At 45.1% G+C, this 20688-nt stretch overlaps 1 protein-coding gene across 1 annotated transcript; it reads left to right on the top strand.

Annotated features, from left to right (window-relative positions):
- The first annotated feature begins 95 nt into the window (after positions 1-95).
- Positions 96-17313, top strand: raver1 (ribonucleoprotein, PTB-binding 1). The gene is made up of 14 exons (XM_076267167.1): positions 96-425; positions 2356-2422; positions 3166-3635; positions 6745-6936; positions 7637-7757; positions 8933-9033; positions 9640-9718; positions 10067-10263; positions 12611-12692; positions 12934-13088; positions 14662-14730; positions 14871-14993; positions 16129-16194; positions 16988-17313. The coding sequence occupies exons 1-14, from the start codon at positions 96-98 to the stop codon at positions 17132-17134; spliced, it is 2199 nt and encodes a 732-aa protein (XP_076123282.1). The 3' UTR covers positions 17135-17313.
- Positions 17314-20688: the final 3375 nt, after the last annotated feature.

The following is a 20688-nucleotide window of genomic DNA, read 5'->3' as shown; positions in this document are numbered from 1 at the left end:
GTCCAATGAGCGACCGAGTTGCGCCCATGTGTGTATTGTTTAAACTGCTCTGAACTGCTAGTGCTTGTTCGAGCAAAAACTTCCCAGCACAAGCGATGGCGGCCGCGGTGTCCGTTAGCGCAGCTGCCAGAGATGAAAAACCCTATGCCGGGCAAAATTGTGGTTCCCGTCCACTAACGTTGTATGAAAACTACGGTACTGTTGTAGAACAGGAGGAATGGGTTTTGGGAGAGAGAAGGGATCCAGATGCTGAGACTACTGATGAAACGGCACCTAGGGGTAGTGAATGCCAAAGGAGAGTTGACGATGAGTTGCCTGTTTTGAATCCTGAAGAGATTGAGAGCAGACTCGAGAGGACTCGAAAAGAGTTTTACAATCGTCGGAAGATCATCATTAAAAATCTTCCTTCCGATATAACCAATCAGGTAATTGTCTCTTCTCTCTCGGTTTATCAAATAACGTCAGTGATAACTCGGCTAGCTAGGCTAACGTTAGCCATTCGCTAACGTAACGTTAGTTGTCGAACATTCTGGCTGGCTACCCAGCCACCAAGTATGACCACGTTAGCTATAGCTATTTAGCTGTAAACGTTAAGTCACTGCTACAAGTTTGCTTGCTATGCAGATTTGTTGGTCGACCCGTGGGCTTTCGGTGCCCTTATCTGCCACCGTTGTAGCTAATATACCACCTGCGGTTAACGTTAGCAGGTGTTCTCTAACGTTAGTAAATTTGACTGGGTGGCCTGGTGCTGTCTAGTTCTAGCTAGGAGGTTTTTGTTGAATGTAGTGTTAACGTTAATTTGAAGTTTACGTTACTTGTTACTGTAACTGTTAGTATGTATGTCAACTTGATGTGATGTAAAACTTAAGTCTGTGACTCGAAAGTGCCGAAACCTACTTTGTTAGTTTTTAGCCAGCTGTAACATTAATTAGGACTTGCCACTAACGTTAGTGCGCCATGTATAACTTATGCTCAAACCATCAGCCTGGCAATCCCATTCATTGTATGGTTAGCGTGCTAATTGCCTGGCTAGCAATTGTAACTATCAAGTAGGCTAACTTAATCGAGGCATCATGATTTGAATTTGTAGTTTTACATCTAATTTAACAGATTAGTAATTAATTACTGAAATAATTAATTAGGTAACGTGACCAACGAAGAGAGGTGGTTAACTCCAGGGAATCATATGTCTAAACTTTGTTACAATTAGTGTATAACCTACGTTTTTCTACTTCGCAATTGAGCTGTCGTGAAATGCTGGTGGGCCGTGTAAATAATTGCTACTAGTATAACGTTATTGCTAAACTACCCCAACGTGAAAGTAGCTGGGTTTGGCCTGTAATTTGCAGGTTCCTTGCTGGCAATCAGATTTTGAACACGCTTTCCGTTAGTTTGACAGGATGACTTAACTAACCAAAGAAGCGTGTAATTAATAATTAACAAGATTTGTCTGTAGTCTAGTGCGTGTGCATGGGCATTATCTTCTACTTTAAAATTAAAAACCTAAACGTTACTTTTTGAGGCACATCTTACACTGTCAACATTGGCTGTTTGAATGAATGGACTAACATTGTGGTTGAATCTGGCATGGTTGATCTAAATGACCCGTGTGACCTCTTGAACAAATTGTGATTGTCAAATGGCGACCTTGCCAGTAATGAATGGCCGTCCAGTTGAAAACCTTTCAAGTTAAACAGTGTTACCTTCGTTAAACGATTATCATCTTGAAAAAAGATGGTAAAGTATGCTTGTAATTTTCTGGATGAAGGTTTGCACCCGGTTACTGTGAGGTGTCCACAAGAGGGGCGCCATTTACCATTTTTAGCAGGGGTTGTTTGGAAGGAAAAGATAAGTTAACATGAATAACTAAATAACTAACGATAATTGAACACTGCAGTTTCGTTGTAGTGGATATCGTTTTGTGTACCCCTCTAAAGATAGGCACTGAATGACTATTTATTTTAGGAATATGCCTGACCTGTGGTGAACTGTGTTGCGTGCACATGGTATTGTTTGTATGGACGCACATTGGGAGTTCCAGATGGGGACGGAGCTGTGAGGATGACAAAGGGGTTGAAGGCGCAGGAACAAAACCATAGCCATTCACCTGGTGCAAATGAACGTTCTGGAAATATGTTTCACAGTGATGGAGCCTTTCTGGCTAAGATGTCTTTTTGTGAACTCTCTGAAATTACTCTGTGAATTAAATCCCCCTTCTTGCATGGATTGCATATCTATTCCAATCCATTTAGCTGTGCACCAATATTCACTAAGAATGTAGTTCCTTTGTGCCTTCCCCTTTAGAAAGAATGATTGCATGATGTTGATGAATGATATTATGGTGTTTTTTTGCAGGAGGTGCATGACCTGCTGAGCAGTTATGACCTGAAGTACTGCTTTGTCGATAAGTATAAGGGCACAGGTATGTTTTTGTTTTTTTCCCCCTCTTATTTGCGTTGCCTGATTTTCCGCACTTAATCTAAAAGCAGGTTTAAGTTTGATTCAATTCATTTGCTCTGTTTTCAAATTAGCCATATTAGCACCTGACTCGCTTGCTGTAGACACTTTAAGAATTAGTCTGTAATCTGTAAGGAAAAAACTACCCAATCTCTTTCAATCACTTTAACTGCTTTATTTGACCCTGCTGCTAAAAGTGCATTTTAGTGTTAGGTGTGAGAATTTCCACATTCACTGCATATATTCAATTAATTATGATTCTTATTAATGATGGGGAAATCCAGCTTGGCATGGTTGAGTATGCATGAGTTAGTCGCAACAAATTGTTGTTCCAACCCTGTGAAGGACGTCATTCAGAAACTATCCATTAAGTGCCAGGCATTAGTGCATTATTTAAAAGCCCGTAGACCATGAAAATGAGGAATTATTAACTGTTGGCTGTGGCCAGTGACCTTGTCCGTCTTGTCCCACTGACATCTTCAAGCATCTTTTCTCTTGTTCTCTCGCTTGCTTGTGATCTCTCTCCCTCCCCCTCTCCCTCTTTTATCAATTTGTATAGTTGTTATACATTTTAATGTCTTTTGGCATCAAATATCAGTAAACCAAAATCTGCCAGTAAAGATTATTTTAGGTCAGCATCTTTTGGTGCCAGTAAGGTGCTGTAAAGTCAAAGTGTCTTTGTCTCTGTCTCTGTTCCTGCCTCCACAGCTTTCGTCACCTTGCTCAACGGTGAGCAGGCCCAGCATGCCATTGGAGAGTTCCACCAGCACGTGCTGCGTGAGCGTGAGATTTCGGTGCAGCTGCAGCCCACGGACGCGCTGCTGTGCATCGCCAACCTGCCTCGCGCCTTCAGCCAGCAGCAGTTTGAGGAGCTGGTGCGTCCCTTCGGCAACCTGGAGCGCTGCTTCCTGGTGCACAGCGCAGTCACGGGCCACTCCAAGGGCTACGGCTTCGTGGAGTACATGAAGAAGGACTCGGCTGCGCGTGCCAAGTCGGAGCTGCTGGGCAAGCAGCTGGGCTCACGCATGCTCTATGTGCACTGGACCGAGGTGGGCTCGCTCACCTTCCCCATGCTGCACTCGCGCTGCCTCTGCGTCGACCGGCTGCCCCCCAGCCTGGTCAGTGCTCAGGACCTGCTGGCGGCACTGGCTGATACGCACGCGCCCATCTTCTGCCAGGTGCGTAGGGCCATGAGGTGGGATTGATTGGGTGGGAGATTGGGGGAGGGTCTACTTTGGTCTACTAATCCAAGCAGAGGGAGTCCCTTTGAATAATCACTAGTTGGTGAAATCTTGGGTTAGGTTGTAGAGGTGATTGGGCCACAGCACTCAGAGCTGCCCAGCCCCCCACATACTGGTGCATCTCCGGAAATTAGAATATCACAGGAAAGTCCATTGCCCTGCCCAGACTGAGATATTTAAAACCATTGCCAGTGTTTTGACTCAGTTAGCTGATAAGAGCTCTTCTCAGGTGAACATTTCTGTATTATAAATTCTTTATTCCAATATTGAGATACTGGATTTTTGATTTCCATGAGCTGTAAACCGTAATCATCAAGATAAAAATTAAAAAAAGGCTTGAACTATTTCACTTTTCTTTTCTAGGATATTGACCTTTTTTTAGATGCATTTGTGAATGTTTGTCCTGCATCACTAGCGACAGTCTGACTTGTCTTGATTCTAATGCTAGTAACTTGGGGAGCAACAGGGAGAGCAGAGAGGTGTTGTGTCTATATTGTAAGTCACTTGGAACAACAGTGTGTAGTGTCTTGTGTGCACACTACCTCGATCAAACTGCATAGGAGAAGCCAACTGCCCTAGGTGCTAATGTCCTTTGGGTGCACATGCAATACTTGCACAACATGGATCAAATTTTTCTGGTTAACATTTTTAAAGGCCAATTTATACCGAAGACTTGCGATGAGTCTAGCTGCAATGTTGTAAAATGCTCTAGCAACTTGGTGCAACATCATATATTTTAAAAGTTCACACCGGTGCAATAACTCTCAACAGCACCCATGTTTCTATCATAGCTCAACTTGTAGCCAGTTGAACTTGCTAGCTGGCTTGTTAGCCAGCAAAGTTAACCAACAAAGCTGGCCAACAGTCTGTGGTATAACATTTGTTTTTGTGACGTTAGCATACCCGTTTTGACAGATGTGCAGGCATGGGTATTCTTTAAATCTTAAGAATTTCCTGACAAGAATTGGGTAAAGTAAAAGTCTGTAAAGTAAGCGTTTATTTATATTGCACATGTTTTAATAAGATACAAATAGCTAGAATAGGTAAACACTTCCTGCCTGTCCTTTGACCAGAACTCTGACCTGACACCTCTGCTGGACTGACTGAGTGGTGTCACATCATAAATACTTTTGAGATATAAGTGTTCTAGAACCTCTCGACAGTGATTTGACATGTCAAATTTTTTGAAACGGCTTGCAACAACTGACAAAGTTTAATTCACACTGCTGCAACTCCTCTGCAATGATTTAGTCTCATTGCAATTGGCAATCTTGAGAAATGTATGAACGTGAGCAGGAGATGTCACCAAACTGTCAAAAAAGTTGAAAGTAATTTGATCGTTTCACAAAACGTATTTTCCTAAATTATTTGTGTGGATTGCTCCTATTTATAAAGAAATCTGAATTCCCACTAGGTTACTATGTTATTCTCTCTTGAACATCCGTAAGTTTATACATTTTCATGTCATTTAATCACAGATGACTTGACATTTAAAAGCTTCTGAAACCTAATCAACGCCAATTTGGATGTGTCCAAGCGAAACGCCCTTTGAAAAATGTGCGCTTTGTATTTTTACATAGATTTACTAATCTGTCGACTTCATTTTATATAGTCTCAGTTTTGAGCATGAACTGTTTGAAGACTGTTATTTATGTTTTTTTTGGAATGTTTTACATTAAATTATGACGATGGGCCATGCTATTAAGATCAAGTTTAAAAACATAGAAGCTTGAACATGAAAGACCCATATAAGCCAGCGCAGTACTGATTCGCCTGTGGCTTTAAACAATGGTGATTTAAAAAAAAAGAAGAATTATAGCATGCAAGGCTAATCATGCTCAGCCTAGTGAAGGGAATGTTTTTGACCGCCTCAGTCAGATTGCTCTTTTGTAATTAGGCTCAGATGTCTTTCTGCCTCTGTGATTAAAGTAAAAAAAAGTCACTTGTGGCAAAATGTATAATGAGCCCTCTCTTGCTGTACATTTTTGATTGCTGCTCTGAACTCGTTCCAGCCATTTTGTGCATAGATGGAGATTCGGTTCTCCTCGGGCACTCACCTTTGTCCTGCTTTTTGCATTTTCTCTCTCCTCTCTCTCTCTCTCTCTCTCTCTCTCTCTCTCTCTCTCTCTCTCTCTCTCTCTCTCTCTCTCTCTCTCTCTCTCTCTCTCTCTCTCTCTCTCTCTCTCTCTCTCTCTCTCTCTCTCTCTCTCTCTCTCTCTCTCTCTCGTTTCCCCCTGGCGGGTCACTCAGTGTTTCTATAGCGATGTGCGCTGCTGGTTTCTATGGCGATGACCACCTGACTCTCCCAGGTGCCGTCCGTCAGCTGGCCTCTGGCCCTGCAGGGCTTTCTGGAATGGGAGAGAGCAGCGTACTCGGGTTTTTTCATATGTTAAACATACACACACACACACACACCTGCTGCAGATAGTGTGTCGTTTCAGTAGAGGCAGTATTAGGCATTGTTCTATGTGGTAGCCCCTCTGTCTTTGTCATGACACACACACGCACGCACAGGCACACAGTTGGAAGGTCATGAGTGCACAATGGGCAGTGGGGTGGAAGAGTGGAGTTGGTTTTATGGGGGTTTGTTCGATCCGCTCACAGCCGATTGCCTCTTAAATGAGTAGGATTTGTCTCTGTCAAGGGGGCCCTGGTCCACCCCTCCACAGGGCTCCTCTTGAGTAACTAGCCAGCGGGGCTGGAGACTCCTTTGAAAGCCAACAGCACACAGAAGAGACGGTAGGCAGTGAGTCTCTGTGAGCTCCACCCTCGTGGTTTTCGCTGGGGAAGCCACTTTGTTCGCCGTGTTCACTGAAATGCTCAAGTGCAGCTCTTTGAGTCTCTGCCCTCAAACTGACATTGTGTTGCCTTAGAGAGGCTTTAAAAGCTGACTCTGCTGGTTTGAAATGTAGGCTATGACTGCTGACTTTGTGATGCATCGCTGCGTTGGTTGGCGGGTGGGTGTAGGGAGGGATGAGCAGCGTAATCTGATTAACACGCTCCTATGTTAATTAACTCATTAGTTTTGCCTTTATCTTCACTGCAGCTCGCCCAGGGCCAGGACGGGAGTTTCCGGCGCTTCGCCGTGCTCGAGTTCTCCACACCAGAGATGGCCGAGGAAGTGCAGCGGGTGGCGGACGGCCGAGCACTGGGCGGCGCCCACATTCGCGTCTCCTTCTGCGCCCCAGGACCGCCAGGCAGGAGCATGCTGGCTGCCCTCATTGCAGCCCAGACCATGGTACACCCCATCAATCCTCTCGCACACCCCTAATATTAACTGCTCCGGCAACTAACCCCCATACCCCCGCTCCGCAAAAACAAGTCTTACTGTGGTCAGTTTTGCCTCTACAAAACGCCTCCCTTACTTTGGTGGGCCATATTAAAGCTTGTTTATACCCTTGACCTTTTCAACAGCATAAACAAATGTGTGTCAAGGTTTTATCTTCTCCAGACAACATGTTTACACAGTTCATGACAAACATGCTCCATTTTAAAGACCATATCCTCCACCCACTTGCCTTGTATTGGCTCTTACCAACAACCCAGTGTAGCATCTGATTTCCTGTGTTAGTTTTATGTGGTCTAAAAAAGCAGTGTGCGGCCTGTCCAGCAGCTTGTTTGTTGTGTTTCCAGCTTGAGGAAGGGAACGCTCATGCTGTGCGTGTCCCTCTTGCTCTCTCTGTGTGTGTCCGTGTGGCTCTCTCTCTCGCTCTCTCTCTCTCTCTCTCTCTCGCTCTCTCTCTCCCTCTCTCTCGCTCCCTCTCTCTCTCTCTCTCTCTCTCTCTCTCTTGCTTCCTCTCTCTCTTGCTTCCTCTCTCTCTCTTGCTTCCTCTCTCTCTCTTGCTCCCTCTCTCTCTCTCTCTCTCTCTCTCTCTCTCTCTCTCTCTGCGTGTTTCTAAGCTGTCTGAAGCTTGTGCTGTGTGTGTTTATGATCTCAGGCTCTGAACCGTGGGAAGGGGCTTCTGCCGGAGCCCACAGCCATGCAGATCCTCACTGGCCTCAGCAACCCCGCCACACTCAAGATGCTTCTGACGCCTCTGGCCCAGGGCCGCAAGCAGGGTGAGGACGGCACACACACACACACACACACACTCTCTACACTTTATTAATTTGCAGTGCAACGCACATACACACACTGACAGCACTACTGTGTGGGGAGATGTACGTGTGCACACACACCATACGACACTACTTCAGAGAGGCGTGCAGGCGTGCATACACTCACACAACGCTACACTGATGTGCAGGGTAGGGCAGCCCTCACACACACACACACACTCCCCCACACCATGCTGCAGCACGGTCGTTACTCATCACCACCCGGGGTGGACGCTCAATTAGCATGCTTGTCTGAAGCTGTCAGAGGAGATGGTTCCGCCTCTCTGGCATACACACACACACACACACACACACACACACAAAATACCCAACCGCAGGGTAGAGGGATAACACAGAACAGAACACATCAGCAGCTGAGGTCATTCTTGTTCTCACTCATTTCCCCATCTCCCTCTGTTCTTTTCTCCTCTCTTTTCCTCCTTTACATTCTCCCCTTTCACTCCACTCTTTCCTCCTTTTCTGCGTGTCTCCCTCCATTCTCTCTTCCTCCATTTTATTCCCTCATTTTCTGTTATTCTTCATCTGCCTCTCATTCTTTTGTTTTATTCATCCATCCATCTTCCTCCAAACCCTGCCCCACACTCCTCCTCAAGCTGGTGTGTGGAGAGTTCTGGCACATAATGGCTGTCGTGCATCACCCAGGTGGTGGTTAGTGAGTAGCCTGGCTCCGCCCTCCTACGTACTACCGCTCATTTTCATTTCTCTTCAGTACGTCGTCTGGGTCTGCGGTATATTTGCAGGTTTTCTCCTGCAAAAATCTGCAGGTTCAATCAGCGAACAGAGGGAGTGGCTGAGAACAATGACGTTGAGGTCGTGCTCTAGTTTGAGCCAGGCATACGTCACGACCAAACATTAGCGATTGGTTATGGCAGATCCAGAGTGGCTCTGGGCAGATCCAATAGTTTTAAACTTCAACAGAGTACTTGCCTTTAAGCAAGGAAGGCAATAGAAAGTGGCCAGACTCTCTACATTATGAAATGTACAAGAGTCTGGTTGGACCAGGCTAGTTAGTGAGCACCCCCCCCTTTATTGGAAAAAGCTTTGATAAAGCGCTATACAAGTACAGTGAGACATAATTGTTGTTGTTGTTGTGACTGACCCTCGTGTCTCTGCAGGTCTGTTGGGTGCTGCTCCCACCATGCCCCTGCTGGGCAACCCTGCCCTCTCCGCTGCCCTCCTGCAGTTGCTGCTTCAGAACCAGGCCCAAGTCCAACAGGTACCGTTCCCTCGTGTCCACCACGTGCTGTCCGTCCCTCTCACAGCGTCCTCCCCTCTCCTTACACCTCCGCTCTCCATGCCTGGTGTCGCTCCTCCCCCTCATCTCTCCCTCTCTCCTCTTCCCTGTCAGCAAGCTTTTTTGGGAAACCCTCTTCTCTGGGCACAGGTCCTGCACAGTAAAGACAGCCGCCTTCTTCCCTGTGTGAGTGACCAATTTTGTGTGTGTGTGTGTGTGTGTGTGTGTGTGTGTGTGTGTGTGTGGCTTTTGTAGTTCTAGAGCTACTTTGCTGAAACCCCTTGGCTCTGATGTGACTCCTGTCAAACTTTTCCCAAACACTCTTCTACTGATCTTCGTCCTCATTTCCCTCTCCCTGTTTGCTCTTTGTAATGCCGTGTTCATTTTTCTTAATCTTCACACCGCTCTGAATATTCAGTAACAAGGTAACTATGTGGTAAGTTAAGATGTGATTTAATGGGTTGACTTGAACTGGAGAGGTAAGTCAACTGACGTGTGTGTCTGTGTACGTGTGTGCCCGTGTTGGTGACCACCACACGACTTGGCGTGGCATGACTAACGCAGTCGTCTCTCGTCCTTCCCCGACAGGCCGGACTCCTGGGCGAGAACCCTCTGGGCCCTCATGCCCTCCAGCAGGGCGTCACCATGCTGGGAGATCTACCTCAAGGTGAGTCCCTGTGTGCGTTGCATTCTGGGCCGGCTCGTCAGAACTCTGCAGTGTTCAGTGCTGTTGCCAGTGCTGTGCTCCTGTGGCATTGACTCTCATTAAAGGCATTGATCTGTCTGTGGGCGCCGTCGCCAGGTCTCTATGGCCTTCATTACCGGGCGGCTGAAAGGTTATCTTCCAAACTCCTGCGTACCGCACATCTGCTCCGCCTTGCTGGAGTATGGATGAGCTTTAGCACCTGCCAATGGCCCCACAGGACTTCAGCAGATTGTTTTGGCTACTTGATGACTCACACTGTCTCATGGCCTTTTTGTGTGTGTGTGCGTTCTTTGTGTTCTCTGTATCCAGGCGGAATGGTTCCAGGGCTGACGCTACCAGCGGAGGCCCCAGGCCCCATCAAGCCCCCCTCTCGTCCGCTGGGCCGTGAGCAGGAGTCTCCCACCCCCCCCTGTAGCTTCCCCTCCACCCCCTCCCCAGCTCTGCAGGGCCTGCCCATGCCGCTCCTGGGAGGCGTGCTTGGAGCTGAGGCACCTGCCATACCCGGGGTAAGACACCTGTGCAATGAGCAAAATTAGGAAATGAGGAAGACTTTATTATATGGAAAGTATGATCACTAGGTGGGTTTACGTGGACACTCTGGTTGTCATTTTTATTCCGATTCTAAACCCCTTCATCGGAATAAAACTGCTGATCCTAATAGAAATTTAATCGGAATGTAGGAGGTGGTGTATTCCGTTCTTATTCCGATTGAACAGCCATGTATATGCTCAATCAGGTCGCCCACTGTGGCTTCTCAAGCAAAAGCAAAGCAGCCACGGCTATTCAGGCCTAAGGTTCTAAACAGATGGCACGTGGTGTTCATTTGGAACAGCTTAATCGGAATGACTCAAACGACCATGTAAACCCACCTAGTGATGCACTTTGTCTTTGTGTGCTCAGAAGGGACTCTGCTGGTTTCACCTATTATGGCCACCTTACACTTTGACAAGATTTGGGAAAGAGCCTTGAAAGATTGTAGTCTTTTAACGAATGCCCCCCATTCAAGCTTTACTCAAGACTCCAATCTTTCAAGAATCTTTGCCAAATCTTGTCAAAGTTGTTTCGTGTAAGGAGGCCATAAGTTGGTTCTTCTGCTTTAGGCAAGACACGGCAGGTGAAAACATCGTTTTTTCATGCACTTGTCAATTTCGAGATTTTGGGCTAATTTGCTACCTTAGCATCTATTCTTTCACACTACTACAACAAAGTCTGACTTACACATTTAGGTGTTTATTTCATTACATTTTGTCTACTCGCGCCTGTATATTTCTCCTAAATTCACCAGAAGTTGGCCTTCTAACGTTTTATGCTCTACCGCGACCGTGATACGAAACATATCATGTGTAGTACCGTTGGAAAGCCCTGTTTTTCCTGCATGACGTTGTGCAATCCAAATATGGACACTTCATTTGTATCCGCAACCAATCGCGAAAGTTCAAAGGCGAGTGTAGGCTGAGAACAGAATCTCCAAGGCTGTTTTCTCAAATTGAGTTCTCATTTTCCAGTAGAAACATCTCAGCCTATGTAGAACCTATAGCACCAGTTATACACTTTCTGAAGATATTTACAGAGGGATTTGTTAATAACCTCATTCTTGGCCTGATTTATGTTACATTTTAATCAAAGAAATATGGCAAAAATCAAAAAAAAGAAAAAAAATTAAGGCTATGGACAGTATATTTTGATTTCTTAGGTAATGAAAGCAGATATCCTGAAATCCCTCTAATTTTATTTTCATCTTGTGTAAATAAAATAAAAAAGAATTTTGTACCTGGCTTTATCATGTTCAGATCTACCTACTGAAAATATATGCAAAATCGTGCATTTTTAATGAGTGCCTAATTTGCATAATTAAACATTAAATTTTTAAAAACTTGTTATACATTTTTTGTTCATACTTCTGTAAGTGATCAACTGACCAAGTTTCATGGTGATGTCTATTATTTTAAAGGGACACCAGGCAAGCATGATGCTTTTTCTTTACGAAACTCCACCTCGCTCGGCCTCAAGTTCTTTTCCTTTTCTTTGCGTCTTCCGGTCAAGGGTTTTCGTTGCCTCTTCGCCGGCTCTGCCATTATACACACGTTTGCAACAATCTCTAGCGTTTCGTTAGCCTGCCTCTGTGCTGTAAACTGATCCTGCTTCGGTCGGCGGGTAGGATACACCAAACTTGCAAGTGGGATATTCTTCCTACAGGCAGTAGGGGCGGGCGAGAGAGCCTTCATTCGCCCCGTAATGAGTCATTTAACCATATACCGACTTACGAAGATGATTAATTAACACAAAAACGTTGCCTGGTGTCCCTTTAAAATTTTACCCTATTCACCTGTAGTGTCTCGCCATAAGAAGGGATAAGCAGCCTGGAGACCCAAACCTGAGCAGTCATTTGTTTATCTTCAGCCATTTATTTATTCTCGTCCTTTTTGCGCTACAGCTGTTAAATGCGGAAGATGTAGTTGCGAGAGGTACGGAGGCTGTAAGTGTCATCAGTCATACTTTTCCTGGCATTTCTGTTGCCATTTAACGGTCTAGTCACAGTCTAGTCACGGACGAGGTCAAGAGCTTGTGACATTTCCGCTCGTTCACCGTTTTGTCGATACAGCAGTGTGCCGGTGTCGGCACTGCAGCGCTGAAACCTGAAATGACGCCCTAAGCCACGTTGAGGCTAGTAGATGCAATTAACTCATAGTGTGTGATCTGATGCTGCGGAGAAGTTCAGTGCATGTTTGCAAAGGATGTATCAAAAGGCACCATGCATCGATTTCAGTGAAGTACTTTGTTTAAAAAAAAAAAAAAAAAAAAGGTATAATGGTTGTAAGCTAACCTGTCTGTTACTGCTTTCCCAATCCCCAGTCACTGTTAGGAGCGCCTCCCAAAGAGGTGGGGGTATCCCACAATCCATTCCTGAACAACCCCAACGTTTTCCCCTCTGCTGGTAAGTCTCTGTCCTGCTGGGCTTGGGCTTCTATATCTGTGTGAGCCTCATGCTGATCACTTCACCCAGCGCCACCTGCTCAATTTGCTCAAAAATGAGGACGGATGGTCTGTGTAGTCTGCTGATTCAGGCGATGACTAAAATGCATTTTCTCTCTCTCTCTCCCCCCCTCTCTCTCTCTCCCCCCCTCTCTCCCTCTCCCCCCCTCTCTCCCTCTCCCCCCCTCTCTCCCTCTCCCCAGCCTCCAGCAGCAGGCCCCACCCCTACAGTCACGCCTACAGGAAGAGGCCCACGTTAGGCAGCGCGTCCAGCCAGCGCACGGGCCACACCCTCCACTCCAGCTTCAACCTGCGCTACCAGGACTCCTACACCCCAGAGTACCCGCCCCTGCACCAGGTGAGGACACACTCGCCTCCAGGAATCTCCAGGGTTCCCACCCGTCATGGAGGTCATTGAATATCAGGGAGTTTTGTTGTTGAATTGGTGTATATCTGGTTATTATCTTTACTGCTTGCTTGAGTAGCCCATCTGTTTATTCAATGCCCATTTATTCATCTCCTGCTCTAAAAAGGTAAAAGATTATAGAACACTACGCGGGTGCTCTGAAATCATTGGTCAGTATATTGTATTATTCATTATATAGTAAGTCATGGACTCAATGCATGATGGAAGACTAGTGATGAACTGGCTTCAGTACGGTTTGTGTATGGCTGTGTTCTAAGGATTCTAGTCCTTGTTTAAATGGTAGACTGTACAGGAGGTAGCATGTGTTATTTCCTTTGTGGTGCTTGAAATTCAAATTGTGACCTATATAATGGGATCGCTAGTGCTTGGTTGGTACAAAAATCATGTCAGACATGCCAACACATTTTATTTAAATGCTGGATAGGCATTGGGCAAATGTTCATACAGGTTAACGAAGATCCCTGTATAGAATCTGAACTGGAGAATGTCATTCTGCAAGTGGAGCTAGTCGCACTTTCCAAAATTATCATTTTTAAAATGAAAATATGTGTGCAAATTGTTGCAGTGTGAAGATGAGTGCCGCAGCTGCTTGTATTCCAATAATTTTTGATTTGCGTCTCAACTGTAATGCACCCCATGTTGATTTGAATCAGTCCCCCATGGGGCGTCTCCAGCTCTTTCTCTGTGTCCTAATTTGTGAAAATGGCTGCCAGATACAAGCCTTTGATTGTCCAGATTGCCAGCGTTTGTTTCATCGTTATTGTGCCGTTCACTGTGCAGATGAAAAGGGGAATGGGGAGTTTTCTTGGCAGGTTGCAAATTAGAGTTCCCAGGTTTGGTGTTTTGTTTATGTATTTTTGAGAATGATTGCCAGGAGGTAAGGAGAAGTAATTTTAAGCCCCATTGGCACCCAATATTGAGGTAGACTGCAACTGACTTATATTTTCATCGTTGAGTAATTGTCAATGAACCAAATATTTGTTTGAGATTTCACGATTTTCTGACATTCTTTGTTTCCCAAACAATAATTGACTGATCGATTTATTTTTCCTGCTGTACACTAAGCTTATTTGTGTCTTCATAATGATTATGACCGGCTTTGTTTGGCCCAGTTTGCACTCGGGCATGAACAGATTATTAGTGTTTGGCTCTTTGGGCCTCTTGTTTCAGTGCTCAGTGTGTAGGCCCCTACGTTTGGACCTCCACCGCTTCCAAATGTTTAATGTTCTGCTGTTGGAAGATAAAGGGTCATGCTTGTGGCACTTCCATAATTCTTATTTTCTGTGCTTTTCAAAATTTTTATTTTATTTTTTTTATTTATAATTATTTATTTTCTGTGCCTTTCAACATTTTAAAATGTATAATTATTTATTTTCCTCCCCCATTTTATTTCTTTTACTCGACTCCAATGGCTAAGCCTCCATATAGCACATTTTAGAGTTGCAAGTGTATCCATTCATCTCTGCCAACTTGATCTTTTCTCTCTCTCTGCCTCCCTTTGCAGGACCCTCTGTCTCACTTGTATGAGCCAGAGACTCTGGATGGAGCTTCGCTACCAGGGTTCGGCGTTCAGGTAATTCACTCCGCCGCCCTCTCCCTCTGTAGCCGCTGTCTCCTTTAAATATGAATGGCATTTATATTTAATTGCTCTGTCTGTGACCGTAACCTCCTGTGTCTGAGCCTATCTCCATTTCTGTGTGTGTGTGTGCGCAGCCTTCTCGCCCCTCCAGCTTCAGTGAGCGTCTCCCCTCCTATCACTACCCCCCCAGCCCTCCCCGCAACTCCTTTTTCAGCTTTGGGGCTCCAGGAAGCACCCCCTCCACCCAGCTCAATAAGGTAGGATTTATACCACACTACTCACTCCACTATGTCATTCTGCGGTGCTTTATAACGCCTACTATCCCCCGCACACCCCATATAGCATGATGCAACAGTATAACACTGCGTAGCATACGATGCTAACACCTACTTGACTACAACCCACCATACTGCACACCATGCATGACTATACACCACCATACCATATACAAACACATGCTACACTACAGAGTACTGCACTATGCTAATATTGCCCTTTAACGCTACACTACTGGAGATCAAACCCCAGAACTCCCTCATCCTTGCCTTTTTACATTACTATTGGCATACCGAGTCTAACGGGGCATGCGCAGCATTGAGTGGCAGCTTGGCTGGGGTGATGATGGATATTTGACGCTGCTCATTGATTTGCATGTGCTGCCAGAGCTGAAGAGCGAGGCTATGGGCTCAGAGGAGCCCGCAGGCTTCCCAAAGGCCGACTCATCCAAGAATGCAGCTTTTGGCCTTTCACTATTTATAGCATGGCTGGAATAAGCTGTGTGTGAGAAGGTGGAAGTAGACAGGGAGACGTGCTGACAATGTTCCGCTGCCTCTGCTGCTGTATAGCTTTGGCTTGTTTAAAATGGCAGGAAGAAGGTGCCGTCACTGTCACAGTTTGTTTGATCTGAGACTGAGGCATCTGCATAAAAATGTGTTCCCAAATTCATCAAAATCTGCACCCTTAGCATTTCCTCTGCTCACTGCTCTGAGGGAAGGACTGCTGGCTCCCTTTTTGAAGCCCCTTAAAAACTGTGACAGCTTATTTACGGCCTTGTTAAAAATGCACCTGATTCAGCTCAGGATGTCTTTTAAAGAGCGCCAGTGCATAAGGGCCTGAATTAAAAAAAATTTTTTTTAAAAAAAACACACAAGACACTGCAGCAGAGCTTGGAGATGAATCTGTAGCCTTTTATTACATGGACATATTTCTCGCGCGCACACACTGTCTCAAATGCACACTCCCTCCCTGCCTATGAGGGTGGGGGAGGACCAACGACGTGTGAGGGGGAGTATGCGTGCGTTTAAAGGGTCACTCTGTCTGCGTCTCGCCTGTGTTTCGTAGTGTAGGTTGCGTGCTGCCTGTGTTGTAACTGATTCTTATCTGTGCCCCCAGGCTGTAGGGATGCCCCCTGTAAGCCACAGTAGTCTCTACTCTGCCGCTCCGGGGAGCGAAATGAAGGTAAGCAGTGTTGTCTGCTGTCCCTGTTCAGTGCTGTCAGTCTGGATGAGTGCACGTGCTCAGAATGCACAGCGCTGGATTAAATGCTGCCTCTTTTATATGCTAATCGGCAGGCCTGCTGATTGTTTTCTGTTAATGACTGCAATTAGATCCTTTTTTTAAGTGTGTTTTTAACATTTTATAGACTCTGTAGCAAATGAACACTTTTTTTTGATGTGATGGTTGCCTTTTGGCTATATATCCAAATGTAGCTGTGCACCATCCCTCGGTTAGTGTCTTGTTTTGGGATGGATTGGGGCCAGGCTCCAGAGGTCTATACTCTATAGTAAAATCTTTCTGAGGTTCTTTTCGTTAGCTGATTGGACAAAACCTTAACAATTGCAGTCACATTTGTGACTGCTTACAAACTCGTCAAGTCAATCCGAATGTGGTTATCCACCAGGTTTTTGCATGTTTGTTATGAGCGCTTTTGCATAATGGGGTAGTGTTGGAATTTGTTAGCCAATGTTGACTAATCGTAAATAGGACCTAGAACTGTCTATATAAATGGTGCTTTTTACATTTTGTTCTCTTATGCTGAGCTTCTAAACTGCTCCAGGGTGTGTTCTAGATAAGTTCCTATGACCTTGTACCTTGATTTAAGAGAACAGTCTTTGATATTTACTAATCTCGGTTTTGATGTTCCCCAATAAACCACTTGTTATCTGTGCTCACCCTCTCCCATGGGTCTGTGCTGAGTTAGTAGTGTTTTCCTTCCCGTCATCTAAGCCGGTTTCTCTCTTTCCCACCCCAGACTCCAGTCGGAGGGCAGAAGCGCCTCTTCTCCCGCCTCATCCCCTCGCCCGAGCCCAGTCCCGAGGGTGGCTATGTGGGCCAGCACTCCCAGGGCCTGGGGGGCCACTACGCCGACTCCTACCTGAAGCGTAAGCGCATCTTCTAAGCTCTCCCTTCGAGTGACGGAGGTGTGGGTGGGTGGGGAGTCTCTCCCCTGGACGCTCCTCCACTCTGGCCTCTACAGCTGCTCCCCATCCCCCTCATCCCGCTGTGTGCATGTCTATAGCAGACATCCGGAGAGCCCCGTAGGGTGCAGCGTGTTGCTCTTGTGGGCCACTGCGTGCCAGTCACTGGGATTTAGTTTTTGTTGTGTTCTCTTTTTTTAAAATTTTTTTTTATTTTAATTTTATTATATCCTTAAGATTTTGTTTACCAAATTTGTGTAAATATTGTTATTTTCTTTTCTTTAGTGTGTATGTAAATTAAGTTTTTAATTTGTTTTCTTAAATTGTTATAATTTTTAAACGCTTTTTTTGAGTACAGCTGGTTTTATGCAGCACAGAGTTGACGGTTCAGTTCCTTCGAGTCTGGGGAGTCCTTTGCTTGGCTGTTACCATTCTTTTTAATCCTCATTTTATTTGGTTAGTTTGGTGTGTGTTGGTGGGTTTCTTTCATTTTTCGACTTCCTGTCAGTTGTTTTATATATTTATATATATTGCTGAATAGGATGGTGCTTTTCCTTTTTCATATCATCTTTTCTTTGACCCTCAGGGGTGGCGTAGAGAATGTAACCTGGACTGGCCTGTCGGTGCAGTGCTGATGCTAGCTATCTTAGTGTCTCCTTGCTTTCCTACCAACGTATTGTGTGTGTCTGTCTTCGTCTCAATATGTCTGTCTGCTAAAAATAAGATCTTGCCTGTTTGTCTTTTCATTTTTCACTTTCTCATCTTTTTCTTTCTTCCTCTTCTCTGTAATCCCTCCATCCTGTTATTGATTCAGGTTTTCTGCACGGAATGGTGGGTGTTCACACACATACACACACACACACAGATCCTATCCCTTCACACCAGTCGAGTCCTCTTACTTTTCTGTTCTCACATGTTCTGTATGCAGACCCCCCCCCCCAGTTCTTTTTGTTGAGTCTTGTAGTTTGCTGTTCTGCAGTGTTGGCACCTCGCTGTCTCGCCCACCCAAACACAGCTGTGTAATTGATCGGTGGGGCTGTGTGGCGCTTATCACTTTTTTTTTTTGGGGCTTTTTTTTTTTTTTTTCCCTCTGTTCACAGGGGAGGGCATTAGCAGGGCCAAGTGTCCCAGCGGTGCACCTTCTGTTCACCTCACCCCCTCGCTCACCTCCCTCTAACCATCCAGTTCTGCTCATTTTCTCTTTTTCTTTCTTTCTCCCTCCCTCTCTCTCTCTCTCCCTGTCTCCTTCCTCCCTCAGGGCTGCTTCTCCCCTGCTGACCAGCAGAGGGAGCCTGCCATTCTTGAGGCATTCACTGGTACTGGACTTGACCAGCAGCAACCGCAGCAGCTTTAGCCAGTCTCTGTTCATGCTATGTTCTTACTGCTGCTGCTGTCATTTTACGCTTTTCCTGCCCGAGTGGACGACCCTCTGGTGCAGGCCGGACCTGTGCTCACCCTTCTGTTGTGTCCGAAGCATTCCGTTGACAAAGCCCTCCCTGAACCTCTCGGGGAAAGTCCCATTTCATCTTCATCTCCCTCTTTGATCCACCTCATGCACAACCCCTTCTGGTCTGTTGGGTCCAAGGAACTGGGGGCGCTAGGTATGGCCTGTGCCGAGTAGCAGGACCATGTGACTCCGTTTTAAAGCTGTTCTTATTAATCTGGTTGACATTTTGATTGTGATAACCCCATTACCTCTAACTTGTGCTCTGCCTGGCCACAGATCTTAAAACAACTCCACAAGTGTGCCGGAACTTGCCAGCCTTTTTTTTTTTTTTCCTCTTCTGTGATCTCATCTCTACCTACCAAAAGCTTTAACCTGCATTTAACCATCTTTTTTTCCGTTCTTTTGCTGTGTATATACTTAAGCGTGGTTATTTTTTTTATTTATTTTTTCCCTCGAGCTTCCTTGTCTTTTATTTTTAAACCTTCCAAGCAGAAAAATGTAAGTTTAAATCTATATTTTCTGTGATCACATGATGAACAAATATATCAAGAGCTGAACTTTTCTTTTCAACCAAATGCGTTGCTCTTCAGTCTCTGTTGTGATATGCTGGTGTGTGTGTGTGTGTGTGTGTGTGTGTGTGTGCGCGCGCGCATGCCTGTATGTATTCTGTATGGACCAACTGGTGCATTTCAGTTGGCTGGAAACCCCCCTCAAAACTGGCATGTTTGTCAACTGTACAGCTCTTTTTGTGAGAATTTTTGAGCAAGTAAATGTTATTTAAGTTGGCACATTTGGTGGTCTTGTCATGATTTAATTGATTTATTGTCCCTCATACATCCTTGTCTGAGCACTGCAGATCGCCACACCATCCCAGCTGCGTCTCCTTTTCCATTGTTCTCCTACGTCCCTCATCCATCAGCTGTTCAATGCCAGAGTTTCCCTGCTTTCCTTTTTTTTTTTATGGCTGCCAAAGCTAGACTTGTTAAAATTCAGACACAAACTTTTGAGTAGTTTCAACTTTTTGGCTCTAACAGTATTGTGTCTAGACATAGCAGGGTGAAGATCTCTCGTTGGGAGCATCTTTTAGCAGGCATTTGTTTTCTACTTTTACTGAAATGTGTAATGGGGTGTGTTGAGGTTGTTTGCATTCTTAAAGAAAAGCCTCAATATAACAGCAGGCACACTGTCTGATTAATCAACCACCCAAATGCCTCTGGGTATTAATCAGCAGATAGTAGGCCAAATGTTAGAACAATTAATATTGCCACTGAGTACTAACCATGGACTTCAAAACAAGCCTCTCTTGATGCAGTATTATTAAGAATTAAATCATGATCGGGGAGATCTGCCCTCGCCTTTGGGCATATTTAACATAACTTTGCCGTGTGAAGAACACATTTGATTTGTGTTGCTTGTTAGCTGCCATTTAGTAGATGGAGGAGGAGGAGCAACAACATTGCCTCAATAATGTACGGCTTGTGAATAGGATGGCTCCTATTGTGCTGCTGTGGAATTTAAATTAAGTGTCAGAAATGCAGAATAATATTACCCCACTGGTGTTTGCTCAGGAATTATTGAGGCGCTCATTTAAATTCTGTAGTGTTGCCTTATTCCTGCTGTAAATTCAATCTGGCCCATGCTTTGCCTGTCAGTCCCATGATCTCGGTTTGTGTTGAGCTCAACTCTTAAAGGTGTATCGTCAAACCGCTGTGGTGGGAATGTTGGAAAATGAATGTTCTAAAGAATATCTGGGTTCATTGAATTCAACATAGAATTTTACAACCTTAATTGTTGCAATACGGAATCTTATGTTAGAATGTTCAAAATCCCACACCTTTTAAGGGTTAATTTGGCAAACAATAAGTTGGAAGCAAGCGGCTACTGCAGCATCTGTCGTGACATTGTTTTGTTGGTATAAGTAGATGTTACCCCAGAGATATTTCTGTTGGTTAAACCAGTGGTTTTCAAAGTGGGGGCTGGGGCCGCCAGGGGGGCCTCAGCAAGTTGGAAGGAAAAATAAAAGGAACAAATAAATACATTTGAAATTTTTTAAATATACCTATTACTATGATGGTTGTTATACAATGC

Source organism: Alosa pseudoharengus, unplaced genomic scaffold (genome assembly GCF_046254945.1).
Source record: "Alosa pseudoharengus isolate Yale_2024_CS ecotype anadromous, Long Island Sound unplaced genomic scaffold, YU_APseudo_1.1 YU_APseudo_1.1_scf_4, whole genome shotgun sequence".
Lineage (NCBI taxonomy): Eukaryota > Metazoa > Chordata > Actinopteri > Clupeiformes > Clupeidae > Alosa > Alosa pseudoharengus.
Note: the sequence above shows the minus strand (reverse complement) of the source record. Positions and strands in the feature narration are given on the sequence as shown.